At 59.9% G+C, this 13,147-nt stretch overlaps 1 protein-coding gene across 4 annotated transcripts in view; it reads right to left on the bottom strand.

Annotated features, from left to right (window-relative positions):
- Positions 1–2,901: 2,901 nt before the first annotated feature.
- The window catches only part of RECQL (RecQ like helicase), a 29,815-nt gene continuing 19,569 nt past the window's right edge, over positions 2,902–13,147 (bottom strand). For 2 of the 4 annotated variants that reach the window (XM_029058298.2, XM_029058299.2), the window contains 5 exons: positions 9,584–9,722; positions 8,028–8,119; positions 6,688–6,913; positions 5,254–5,383; positions 2,902–3,325 (listed from right to left, as the gene is read on the bottom strand). In XM_029058298.2, coding sequence (XP_028914131.1) covers positions 3,164–3,325; positions 5,254–5,383; positions 6,688–6,913; positions 8,028–8,119; positions 9,584–9,722 — 749 coding nt within the window. In that variant the 3' untranslated portion in view covers positions 2,902–3,163. The remainder of the gene's footprint in view (positions 3,326–5,253; positions 5,384–6,687; positions 6,914–8,027; positions 8,120–9,583; positions 9,723–13,147) is intronic. The other 2 variants (XM_029058300.2, XM_029058301.2) reach the window with 2 other exon arrangements.

The raw sequence follows: 13,147 nt of genomic DNA, 5'->3' as shown, positions 1-13,147 counted from the left end.
ACACTCGACTTCTCTGTTCCCTCATCTGTAAAACGGGGAGTCTCACGTGGGCCAACCTGATGACCCTGGATCTCCCCCAGCGCTTAGAACAGTGCTCGGCACAGAGCGAGCGCTTAACGAATATTTAATTCTTTATTATTCCGGGATCACGTCCGTGGACGGAGATCGGTATCGTCCCACGTCTGCCAGCCGACGGCTGGCAGAGGGGAAGGATAAAGAAGGCAATAAAAAGCTAAGGATTGGCCACGAGTCCCGAGGAGCGGGGCCGGGGCCGGGGACGGGGGAAAGGCTACCGGGCGGAGCACGGTGATGGTGGTTTCTCGGCACCGGCCCGAAACCGCTGGGTGGCCGGCCGGAGGTCGGTCCGTGGCCATCGGCCCGTCGCCCCCGTCCGCGGGGCCGGCGAGCGGCCGGTCCGACGAGCGGCAATTCCCGGCAGTAGCCGCTCCGTGGCCGGGAGCCCGGGAGTTGGGGGATGAGAGAAAATATAAATGAAAATGAAAGAACGATTGATGGATCGATCCAGAATCTACGTATCCTAGTTGCTGATCAAACAGGCCCTGGGATTCACAAGGATCTAATAATACCAATGAGGGTATTGCACGTGGGACAACCCCATGTCCTTGTATCCTCCCCAGCGCTGCTTAGAACAGGGCCTGGCACATCGTAAGCGCTTAACAGATGCCAAGGTGATTATTGTTATTGTTGGGCGATTGGGACAACCCGATGACCTTGTATCCTCCCCGGCGCTTAAAACAGGGCCCGGCACATCGTAAGCGCTTAACAGATGCCAAGATGATTATTGTTGGGCAGGGATTGCCTCTGTCTGTTGCCGAACTGTGGAACTGTGCCTTCCGAGCGCTCACTCCGGTGCTCTGCGCCCAGTAAGCGCTCAGTAAGTAAGTGCCCCGCAGTGAATCTGTGCCAGACGCCGGGGCAGATACGAGCAGATGGGGTCGGATCCCAGTCTCCCAGCCTCCGTCCCCGTTTTCCAGATGAGGGAAACTGAGGCACAGTGAAGTGACTGGCCCGGGGTCACACAGCAGCTACATGGCGGAGGCAGGATTGGAACCCGTGAGCTTGCGGCTCCCCAGCCCGGGCTCCATACACCACACCGTGCTGCTCCTCTAAGGAGCCGAGCTCTTAGTCCTGACTCGGCCGCTGGTCTGCCCTGTGACCTTGGGTAAGTCGTTTCGCCTCTCTGGGCCTCAGTCACCTCATCTGTCAGATGGGGATTCAGCAGGCAGGCATACGGAATCGACGCTTACTGGGTGCAGAACACTGTACGAAGTGCTTAAGACGGTATAACGCGCGCTTACGTGAAGACTTAAGAACTTACAACCTGACGGCTATCCACCCCGGAGCTTAGAACAGTCCTTGGCCCATAGTAAGCGCTTCATAAATACCAGCATCATTATTATTATGGAGAGCGTGAGCTCCATGAGGAAGCAGCGCGGCTCCGTGGACAGAGCCCGGGCTTCGGAGTCAGAGGTCATGGGTTCGAATGCCGGCTCCGCCACTTGTCAGCTGGGTGACCGTGGGCAAGTCACTTCACTTCTCTGGGCCTCGGTTCCCTCCTCTGTAAAATGGGGATGAAGACCGTGAGCCCCACGTGGGACCACCTGATCTCCCTGTGTCTACCCCAGCGCTTAGAACAGTGCTCTGCACATAGTAAGCGCTTAAACAGATACCAACATTAACACAGACCATGTCCGACCTTGTGTCCGCCCCAGTGCTTAGCAGAGGGCCTGGCACGTAGTCAGCGCTTAACAGATATAAATAGAAGGGGAAAAAAATGTATTTTGCTTACTAAATGCCAAGCACCGTACTGAGCGGAATATCTGCCGTGGGGCTCCCAGGCAGAGGAGGAAGAGGGAGAACAGGGACTGAATCCAGATTTTGCCGAGGTGAGGACGGAAGTGTAGAGAAATGTTTCGAACCCAGGTCCCAGGCTCTGTCCATCATTCAGTAGTATCGAGTGAGCCCTCGCTATGTGCAGAGCACCGTACTAAGCGCTTGGAACGGACAATTCGGCGACAGATAATAGGCCCCTCAGCAGCGCGGCTCAGTGGAAAGAGCCCGGGCTTGGGAGTCGGAGGTGGTGGGTTCTGATCCCGCCTCCGCGACTTGTCTGCTCTCTGACTTGGGGCAAGTCGCTTCTGTGGGCCTCAGTTCCCTCCTCTGTAAAATTGGGGATGAAGACCGTGAGCCCCAAGGGGGGGGGGGCCAACCTGATGACCTTCTATCTCCCCCAGCGCTTAGAACGCGTAATAAGCGCTTAGCAAATACCATCATCATCGTTGTCGTTGTCAACATCATCAACAGGGACTGTCGGACTGCGTCCGACCTGGTTTGCTCGTCCCTGCCCCCGCGCTTAGTACAGGGCCGGGCATATAGTCAGCGCTTAATAAATACTCTGATCGTAATTCTTCCATTGTTCATTCATTCAATGGAACTGATTGAGCGTTGACTGGGTGCAGAGCACTGTACTAAGCGCTTGGAATGGACAAATCGGCAACAGATAGAGACCGTCCCTGCCCGACGACGGGCACTTCACTCCTCCGTGACCTCTCGGCCCCCTCGTCTGTAAAACGGGGATGCGGCCCGCGGGCCCCGCGTGGGGACGCGGGCCGCGGCCCATCCGACCGGCCGCCCCTCCCCCCGGGGGGCTACTTTGAGCAAGACGCTCGGAACCTCGGTTCCCTCCTCCGTAAAATGGGGACGAAGGCGACTGTGAGCCCCACGCGGGACCACCTGATGACCCCGTGTCTCCCCCGGTGCTTAGAACGGTGCTCGGCCCGGGGTAAGCGCTTAACAAATGCCATCGAACAAATACTACGGTGCCCGGGCCCGTGGTGAGCGCTTACCAGACACCCTAAACAACCACGGGCATCTGCGAGCTGCTGCTTATTTCATTTATTAAGTCGATTTTCCCGCTGGCGTCCGAAGACCCCCGGGGCCAAACCCGTCGCCACGCTCGGCCGCCGACGCGACGAGCCCGTCCGTCTGTCGGGGCGGGGCGTTCGACGGGCAATATACATCCGTTCCCCTAAGGTCGCTTCGAGTCGCCGAGGAGATGCGGGCGACTGTCCGAGGGGGAAAGCGGGAATCGTAGCAGCGGCGCGTCCGGGCGCCGGATGGGTCCGGGCCGTCGCCGGAAGGTTCAGTCGACGACGACGGAGCGGTCCCCGCCGCCGGCCCTCTTCCTCCTCTTGGCCTCGGGGTCTCGGGCGCGAGGCCGGGGGGGGGCGCGGCCGGCCTTCTCGGCGTCGCCGTCCCCCTTTACGCCGCCGGTTTGGGAGCCGGGCCTCTGGGGAGATTCACCCTACGGTCGGGAAAGGGCGAGCGGGCGTCAAGGGTGTCTCGTGGTCCCCGGCCTAGTTGGCACCGGAGCGGGCTTGCTAAATCCACCCTCTTCGCTCCACCGAATCTGCCCAAACAAAGGTCACCGACGACCTCTTGCCGAATCCAACGGCCTCTCCTCCATCCTCATCCTCCTGGCCGCCTCGGACCCCGCGGCCCACCCTCTTCTCCCGGAAACCTTCGCCATCCTCGACTCGGCCGCCCCCGGCCCCTCCCGGTCGTCCCCCTCCGTCCGCGGCCGCTCCTCTTGCGTCTCCTCCTCCGCGGGGGTCCCTCGGGGCCCGGCCCCGGGTCCCCTTCCCTTGTCCATCTCCGGCCGCTCCCTCGGGGGACCCGTCCGCTCCCGCGGCTTCCGCCCCCGCCTCCACGCGGACGATTCCCAAGTCTCTCCCTCTCCGCCGTCTCACTTTTCCTCCCACCTTGGGGACATCTCCACTTCAGCGTCCGACTGACATCTAAAGCTTGAAGCGTCCAAAAGCGGACTCATCGTCTTCCCACCCACCCAAACCCCGTCCTCCCCCTAACTTTCCCACCATCCTTTTCGTCTCACAGGCCCCTGTCCTTGGCTTCGTCCTCGACTCACGTCTCTCATTCAACCCACATATTTAATCTGTCACCAGATCCCGTGGGTCCCACCTTCACAACGTGGCTAAAACCCGCCCCTTCCTCTCCATCCAGACGGCTCCCCCATTAATCCGGTCACCCTTTCCCGCCCGGATGACGGCGTCGGCCTCCTTTCTGACCTCCCCGCCTCCTGTCTCTCCCCATTCCAGTCCCCACTTCACTCTGCTGGCCGGATCATTTTTCTACAAAAACACTCACTCCCGCTCCTCTAGAACCTCCAGGGGTTGCCCGTCCACCTCCGCATCAGACGGAAACCCCTCACCCTTGGCTTTAAAGCCCCCCGTCCCCCGGCCCCCGTCCTCCCTCCGGTCCCTTCCGTCCTCCTCCCTCGCCCGCCCCGCTCCTCTCCCGCCGACCTCCTCCCCGGGCCTCCGGCTCGCCCGTCTCGCCCCCCCCGACCCCCGTCCCGCCTCCGGCCCGGAATTCCCTCCCGCCTCCAATTCCCCCCTTCCCAAGCCCTACTGAAAACCCACCTCCTCCGGGAAGCCTTCCCTGCCTAAGCTCCCCCTTTCCTCTTCTCCCGCTCCCTCCTCACCCCACCTTCCGCCCCACGGCACTTATGCTCACACTCTTCATTCATTTGTTTCTATTAATGCCTCCCTCCCCCTCTAGCCTGGCAGCTCCTTGCGGGCAGGGAACACGCCTGCCAAATCCATTAGAGGACAGTGCTCCGCACTCATTAAGTACTCAATCAGTACGATTGAACTGATTACACTGAGGTGAATCGACGGCACGTACTCCGCACGAAGCCTTGGAACGGCAGACAAAGAAAAACACACACACTCGCCCCCCCCCCCTCCCCCGCCGTCAAGGAGCTACTTCTGAATCATCATCTCCCCTGAGCACTTACTCTGAGCACTGTACTAAGCACTTGGAGATAGACACGATACGATAGACACGTGCCCTGCGGTTTCGGAGGGACACGGACGTTAAAAGAAATAAATGACATCTGTACAGTGCTGTGGTGCTGGGAGGCGGGGATGGAGGGAGCGAATCAGAAAGGAGCGGGAGAAGAGGAAAGGAGGGCACAGTCAGGGAAGGCTTCCTGGAGGAGACGAGGTAAGGCTTTGAAGCCGGGGAGAGAGGAATCGTCTGTGGGATTGGAGGCGGGCGGGAACTGCGGGCCGGGGATCGAGACGGGCGAGATGGAGGAGGTCGGCGTGAGAGGAGCGGAGCGCGCGGGCCGCCGGGGAGGAGGACGGAAGGGACCGGAGGGAGGACGGGGCACAGCACGATCACGGCATGAGAACACGGCAACGGAGGTACCTCGGCGGTCTGCGGCCCCGCCTTCCGGACCTGCATGGTGACGACGTGACTGTCGTCTGTCAGGAGGTGAGCCCTGGATCCTTTTTTCAGATAGGAAATGGTAGCGAAAGCCGTGAAGCTGAAGTCCTCCCTGCAGCCCCGCGGAAACAACAGAACGGAAAGAGTTTATCCGCTCGGGCCGCTCGTCCGCCGGGTGGCCTGGGACAGGTCACTTGGCACAGAAGCGGCGTCGCTCGGTGGCAAGAGCCCGGGCTCGGGAGCCGGAGGTCGTCGTGGGTTCGGATCCCCCGCCACTTGGCGGCTGTGTGACGGGCCTCATCTGGAAAATGGGGATGAAGACCGGGAACCCCACGTGGGACGACCGGATCGACCCGCGTCCCCCGGCACTTAGAACAGCGCTCGGCACATAGTAGGCGCTTAAATGCCAACGCTAGTAGTACTGATCGCTTCTCTGGGCTTCGGTTCCCTCCGTCCCGTAAAACGGGGGCGGAGATTGCGAGCCCCGTGGGGGACGGGGACCTGATTAGCTTGTAATCGTAATCCCCCGTGGGGCTCCCGGTCTCCAGCCCCATTTTCCGGAGGAGGGAACTGAGGCCCAGAGAGGGGAGGTGACTTGCCCGAGGTCACACGGCGGAGATGTGGAACGGGGATGAGAACCGGCTCAGCGCGGACCACATTTCGAATTCGGGCCGGGCAGAGAATTCCCGGGGAAGGGGGAGATTCCCAGAAGGGGAGCGGCCGGAAGCCGTGCTCCGGTGGGGTTGTGGAGGACACATCTGTGCTCGCTCGCTCTATCTCTGTCTCTCCCCCTCCCTCACACACTTCAATTGTAATTATCCAGCGCTTACCGCGTGCAAAGCACTGTACTGAGCGCTTGGGAGAGGACAACAGAACGACACGTTCCTGCCCACGACGAGCTCACGGTCTGTCATTCACCCGATCGTATTTATCGAGCGCTTACTGGGTGAAGACAACCGTACTAAGCGCCTGGGGGAGGACGGCAGATGGACACGGTCCTGCCCGCTAAGACGAGCTCCCGGTCTTTCATCTGATCGTATTTACCGAGCTTACTGTGTGAAGACTGTACTCGGGGGAGGACGGCGGAACAACAGACCCATTATTTATTTCTATTAATGAATAGACTGGCAGCTCAGGGAACACGCCTGCCAAACGAGGAGCTGACTGTCTAGAAGGGGAGACAGATGCGACTAGAAATAAATGAATGAGGGATGCGACACGGGGCACGATGACGACGAAGAAAGGGAGCGAGTCGGGGCGACGCGGAAGGGAGGGGGGAGATGGGGGGGGCGGGGAAGGCCTCTCGGAGGAGGCGGGCGCCCGATCGGGTTTCGAAGGAAGAGGAATCGTCTGTGGGACTCGAGGCGGGCCGGAGGGGACGGAGGTCCCCGTGCCCCCGCGGCCTCGGGCACCCACCGGAGGTACTGTCGGAGCAGGAAGTGGGCGATCATCTTCTCCAGGCGGTGCCGCTTCAGGGTGGGGGGCGGGGCCGGGGCGGCGTCCAGCCGGAGCCTGGCCGGCCCCTTCCCCGTCCACGCGTCCAGCAGCTTGAGCGGCGTCAGCTTCTCGCCCAGCCGCTCCGCCCGCTCCAGGAGCCGCACCAGGGTCCGGCAGTGACCGCTCACGTCCTCGGCCTCCCAGGCTGCCGGCGAGGGGGACGGGGGGGTCACCGGGCGGCCGGGACGGACCGAGGGCGGGACGGGACGGAGGGGCGCAGCGCGGGGGGCGAGGGGGAGGGCGGGGAGGAGGGAGATTACCGAGAGGCGGCGCGGGCCTAGTGGGGGGAGCCCGGGATCCGGAAAGTCACGGGTTCCGATCCCCCGCCCCAGCGCCCGTCCGCCGGGTGAACTCACTCCTCCTCTCTGGGCCTCGGTTCCCTCATCCGGAAAATGGGGACCGGGAGCCCGCGGGACCACCCGATGACCCTGTATCCACCCCAGTGCTCAGAACGGTGTTTCGTGGTCCGTTGCCCCCTTCTGGACCGTGACCCGTTGAGATGCTCTCTCTCTGTTGCCCAACTGTACTCTCCAAGCGCTTAGTACGGTGCTCTGCGCATAGCGCCAGCGTTTAGTAGAGTGTTCTGCACCAAGTAAGCGCTCGATAAATACTCTCGAATGAATGAAGGCTCTGCATCCATTCAGTAAGCGCCCAATAAATACGGCTGAACGAACGGTGCTTGGCACGTAGTAAGCGCTTAACAAATACCATCATTTTATTATGGAGGGGGAGGAAGGGAGATGCAGGTGGGCGGAAGAAAGGGGAGGGAGGAAGGGAGGAGGAGATGAAGGAGGGGAGAAGCGGGGGCGGGGGGGGAAGAGGGTGAGGGGAAAGAGAGACTAATAATAAAGGTAATAATGATGGTATTTGTTACACGCTACGCGCCGAGCGCTGGAGTTGGGGGGAATCCAAGCCGATCGGGTTGGATCCGGTCCCTGTCGTGGGGCTCGCGGTCTCCATCCCTATTTTCCAGACGAGGGAACTGAGGCCCAGAGGGAAGAGTGAGTTGCTCGAGGTCACCCAGCAGACAAGTGGCGGAGCCGGGATTAGGACCCGGGACCTTCTGACTCCCTTCCGCTGCTTCTCCTTTGAAGGAGGAGAAAGGGGGGTGGAAAAGGGGGAGGGGCTTGTGGGCGGCGGGGACCGTAGCCCATCCCACCCCCTCCCCCGCCGCCTCGGTCGCCCACCCCGCTGGCGGCCCTCAGGCCCCCCGGGGCCCCCCCCCCCCCCCCGGGGCCCCCCAACGGCCGGGCACTCACGCGTTTCCCGTCGGCAGTTGTCGCACATGCCGTTGCAGGCGGTCGAGGCCCAGACCTCGTCGAAGTGTCGGGCGATCAGAGCCCGGCGGCACCTGGGCCGAGACAGCGGAGAGACGCGGGGAGAGACGCGGAGAGATGCGGAGAGACACGGGGAGAGACGCGGAGAGACGCGGAGAGACCGAGGCCCCGGGTCACCCCGCCCCCCCTCCCCGACGGTAATGATGATCCTAATAATGATCTTAATAAGACTACTACGCAGCATGCTGAGAAGCAGCGCGGCCTAGCGGGTAGAGCCCGGGCCTGGGAATCAGAAGGTCACGGGTTCTAATCCTGCCCCTTGTCTGCCGAGCGGCCTCGGGCGCGCCGCTTCACCTCTCCGAGCCTCGGTTCCCTCATCTGTCAAATGGGGATGGGGACTGGGAGCCCCACGTGGGACCGGGTCCAACCTGATCAGCTTGGGCTTGTGCAGCGTTTTAGCGCTTAGTTCAGTGCTTCGCACGCAGTAAGCGTTCGGTAAATACGACCGAACGAAACCTGTGTCTATCCTGGCTCCGCCAAGTGTCCGCTGGGTGACCTGGGGCAAGTCGCTTCACTTCTCTGGGCCTTAGCAAATACCACAATTATTATTATTCTTATTATTCTGCCGTATCTGTAGTCATTCTGGTATGTTTATCCGTAGAGTTTTCATTTAGCAAATACCAGGGTTATGATGATCGTTGCTGTTATTATATTAATTGTTATTATTATGCCATATCTATAGTCATTCCGATACGTTTATCCATAGAGTTTTCATTGAACAAATACCACGGTTATCATGATCATCGCTATTATTATTGTGTTTAGCAAACACCATAATTATTATTATTATTCTGCCATATCTATAGCCATTCTGATATGTTTATCCATAGAGTTTTCATTGAACAAATACCATGGTTATTATGATCATTGTTATTATTAGCGGGTTTAGCAAATACCACGATTATTATTATTATTCCGCCACCTCTATAGTCGTTCTGATACGTTTATCCGTGGAGCTGTCGTTTCGCAAACACCACGGTTATTATTCTTTTTGCTATTATTATTATTGGGTTTAGAAAACACCACAATTATTATGATTCTTCTGCCACATCTGTAGTCGTTCTGATATGTTTATCTAGAGTTTTCATTTAGCAAAAACCACGGTTATAATAATGTTGGTATTTGTTAATAATAAATGTTATTATTGTTATATTATTATTATATAACATTATATAATATTATTATTATATTATTAGTCATTCTGCTATGAATAGCCATCGGCTTTTTCACTGAGCAATTACCAAAGTGCTCATTATGGCAATTATTACCGGGTTTAAGCCAACACCACGAATGTTCTTTTTCTTCTTCCATATCCGTCGTCGTTCTGGGATGACTATCCATAGAGTTTTCACGGGGCGAACCCCGCGGTTCGTAATCATTACTGCTGTTATTCTTAGGATCGGGTTTAGCAAATCCCCCGTGACGAGGACGATCGTCATGATTGACTGAGACGCGAAGGGAGAGTTTGGGAAGCTTACTTGATCTCGTCCAGGCAGTACGAAACCATGTCATACAGCTTCTGTTGACCCACGCTTTCCATCACCACCATCGAACTGATTCGGAAAATATCGCCAAAGCCGGAATACAAGATGCAGTCGGCTCGCTGGTCGTCTCGACCTGGGAGGCATCCGAGAGGGAAACTTTAGGATCTCACGGCTCGTGGCGGGGGAAAAAGAGAAAAAAAGGATCCCTCTAAAAAACAACTGGAAAGGGAGAACATGTGCAACTCATCCGTATAATAGAAATAAAGCGGGTAGGCGTTCTCTCAGGAGAGTCCACGGCCCCTACGTTTCAACGGCACAAGACTCTCCCTGGAATCATAACAGATATTAATCATTTTCCCGCGCTCACGGAACGACCCAAGTCTGGAACGGAAGAGGCGAGACTCAGCGGAAGGATTCCCGGGCCCGGGAGCCGGAGGACCTGGGTTCCGATCCCGGCTCCGCCGCTCGTCTGCTGGGTGACCTTGGACAGGTCACCTAGCTTCTCTGGGCCTCAGTTTTCTCATCGAGAGCATAGGGATTCAATCCTTGTTAATTATAACGATAATAATTCAGAGAAGCCGCGTGGCTCAGTGGAAAGACCCCGGGCGGGGGAGTCGGAAGTCATGAGTTCGACTCCCGGCTCTGCCACTTGGCAGCCGTGTGACTGTGGGCGAGTCACTTCACTTCTCTGGGCCTCAGTCACCTCATCTGTAAAATGGGGATGAAGACTGGGAGCCTCACGTGGGACACAGCCCAGCGCTTAGAACGGTGCTTGGCACACAGTAGGCGCTTAACAAATACCAACATTATTATTATTACAAATTATGGAATTGGTTAGGTGCTTATTATGTGCCAGGCACGGTACTAAGCGCTGGGGTGGATCCGAGCAAATGGGGTTGGACACGGTCCCCGTCCCACGTGGGGCTCACGGTCTCACACCTCAGAGGAGGGAACTGAGGCCCAGAGAAGTGAAGCGACTTGCCTAAGGTCACCCAGCAGACAAATGGCGGAGGTGGGATTAGAACCCAGGTCCTTCCGATTCCCAGGTCCGGGCTCTACCCGCTAGGCCGTGCCGCTTCTTGTTCTCCCTCCCCGTGGACGAAGATCTGACGATCTTGTATCTATCCCAGAGCGTAGTCATTTCATTCGTTCGTTCAGTCGTATTTACCGAGCCGTTACCGCGTGCAGAGCACTGTACTAAGCGACTGGGAGAAGACGGTACAACAGTAAACAGATTCCCCGCCCACAGTGAAGTTACAGTCTAGAGGGGGGGAGGCAGACACGAAGAGAAATCGACAAATGACCGACAGGGACATCAGTGGTGAGGGGCCGGGAGGGGGGATGAAGAAAGGGAGGGAGTCAGGGCGACGTGGAAGGGAGGGGGAGATGAGGAAAAGGGGGGCTGAGTCAGGGAAGGCTTCTCGGAGGAGGTGGGCCTTCGGCAGGGATTTGAAGGAGGGGAGGGGAATCGTCCGTGGGATCGGAGGCGGGTGGGAATTCCGGGCCGGGGGCCCGGGGGGGGGGGCCGAGCCGGGCGAGCCGGAGGCCCGGGGAGGAGGTCGGCGGGAGAGGAGCGGGGCGGGCGAGGGAGGAGGACGGAAGGGACCGGAGGGAGGACGGGGCCGGGGGCCGGGGGCGGACGGGCAACCCCCGGAGGGTCTCGAGGAGCGGGGAGACGGGGCCCGAACGTTTCCGTGGCAGAACGACGCGGGCGGCGGCGCGAAGTCCGGACCGGAGCGGGGAGAGACGGGGGGGGGGGGCGGGGAGGTCGGCCAGGAGGCCGATGTCGTCATCCAGGAGGGAGAGGACGAGGGATTGGATTAACGTGGGAGCCGCCGGGATGGAGAGGAGAGGGTGGAATTTAGCCGTGCTTGTGAAAGTGGGGACTGACGGGATTTAGGGATGGATTGAAAATGTGGGTTGAATGAAAGACACGAGTCACGGATAAGGCCAAGGTTGGGGGCCTGTGAGACGGGGAGGATGGTGGTGCCGTCCACAGGCAGTACAGGGTCAGGGTGGGAAGATAAGGAACGTGTTGGACGTATAAAGCTTGAGGTGACGGGAGGACAGCCGAGCGGAGCTGTCTTGAAGACGGGAGGAGACGCGAGACGACGGGGAGGGAGAGAGCCGGGGGCCGGAGAGGGAGAGGTTTGGGAATCGTCCGCGTGGAGGCGGGGGCGGAAGCCGCGGGAGCGGACGGGTCCCCCGAGGGAGCGGCCGGAGATGGACAAGGGAAGGGGACCCGGGGCCGGGCCCCGAGGGACCCCCGCGGAGGAGGAGACGCAAGAGGAGCGGCCGCGGACGGAGGGGGACGACCGGGAGGGGCCGGGGGCGGCCCGGACCAGGCGGGAGGACGTCTCCGGGAGCGGAGGGTGGGCCGCGGCGTCCGAGGCGGCCAGGAGGTGGAGGGGGATGAGGGTGGAGTAGACATGGACGGATTTGGAAGGTGAGCCTCGAGGGGGCCGTTTCAGTGGAACAGAGGGGACGGAAGCCGGATCGGAGGGGGGCCGGGAGAGGACTGTGGAAGAGGAGATGAAGACGGCGGGTGTGGACGACTCGCTCAGAGTTTGGAGAGGAAGGGAGGAGGGAGATGGAGCAAAAACCGGAGGGATCCTGGGGTCGAGGGAGGGTTTTTTTTTAGGATGGGGGAGACGTGGGCACGTGGGAAAGCAGCGGGGAAGAAGCCAGGGGAGAGCCAACAGTTGAAGAAGGCTGTTAGGGAGGGAAGAAGGGAAGGGGCGAGAGTTTTGAAAAGGGGCGAAGGAACGGGGGCGGATGCGCCGGCGGAGGGGGTGGCTCTTGAGAGGAGGCGGGAGAGCTCCTCTACGCATCCTGCTGGGAAAGATGCGAGAGGGGAAGAGGGGGCTGGAAGGGGGAAGGACTGAAGTGGGGCGGGGGAGATTTTCGGGAGCTGACGCCCGATGGCGTCAAACTAAAGTAGGCGGGCGGCGCGTTGGGGGCGAGGGATCGGGGGGGGGGACGGGGGCCCGAGGAGGGAGGTGAGCGTCCGGAACGACCGGCGAGGGCGACGGGCGGGTTTCGGCGGGCGGGGGAGAGGGCAGAGTCAAAGCAAGCACGGAGGAAGCCAGAGCGGCCGAAGGCGGCTCCGCGGGTCGAGGAGGCCGACCGTCCGGGGAGCCGGGGCCCGAGGTGGACGGAGGGACGGGGCAGCCAGCCCGTTGGCTTCAGAAGGGAGGGTGGTGTCGAGGGCGTCCGCTGGGTCGCCGAGGGGAGGCCGCTTGGGGCTGGACGCGTGGGTTCGCATCCCGGCTCTGCCACCTGGCAGCTGCGTGACTGTGGGCGGGTCACTTGGCTTCTCTGGGCCTCAGTGACCTCAAAAGTAAAATGGGGATGAAGCCCGGGAGCCTCCCGTGGGACGACCCGATTCCCCCGTATCTCCCCCAGCGCTCAGAACGGTGCTCCGCACGTAGTAAGCGCTTAACAGATACCCACGTTATTAAATGTGTGGCTCGGTGGAAAGAGCCGGGGCTCGGGAGTCAGAGGTCATGGGTTCGAATCCCGGCTCTGCCACTCGTCAGCTGGGCGAGTCACTTCACT

The sequence above is a fragment of the Ornithorhynchus anatinus genome, chromosome 2 (assembly GCF_004115215.2).
Source record: "Ornithorhynchus anatinus isolate Pmale09 chromosome 2, mOrnAna1.pri.v4, whole genome shotgun sequence".
Taxonomy (NCBI): domain Eukaryota; kingdom Metazoa; phylum Chordata; class Mammalia; order Monotremata; family Ornithorhynchidae; genus Ornithorhynchus; species Ornithorhynchus anatinus.
The sequence above is the reverse complement of the archived record's forward strand: the minus strand, read 5'-3'. Positions and strand labels throughout refer to the sequence as shown.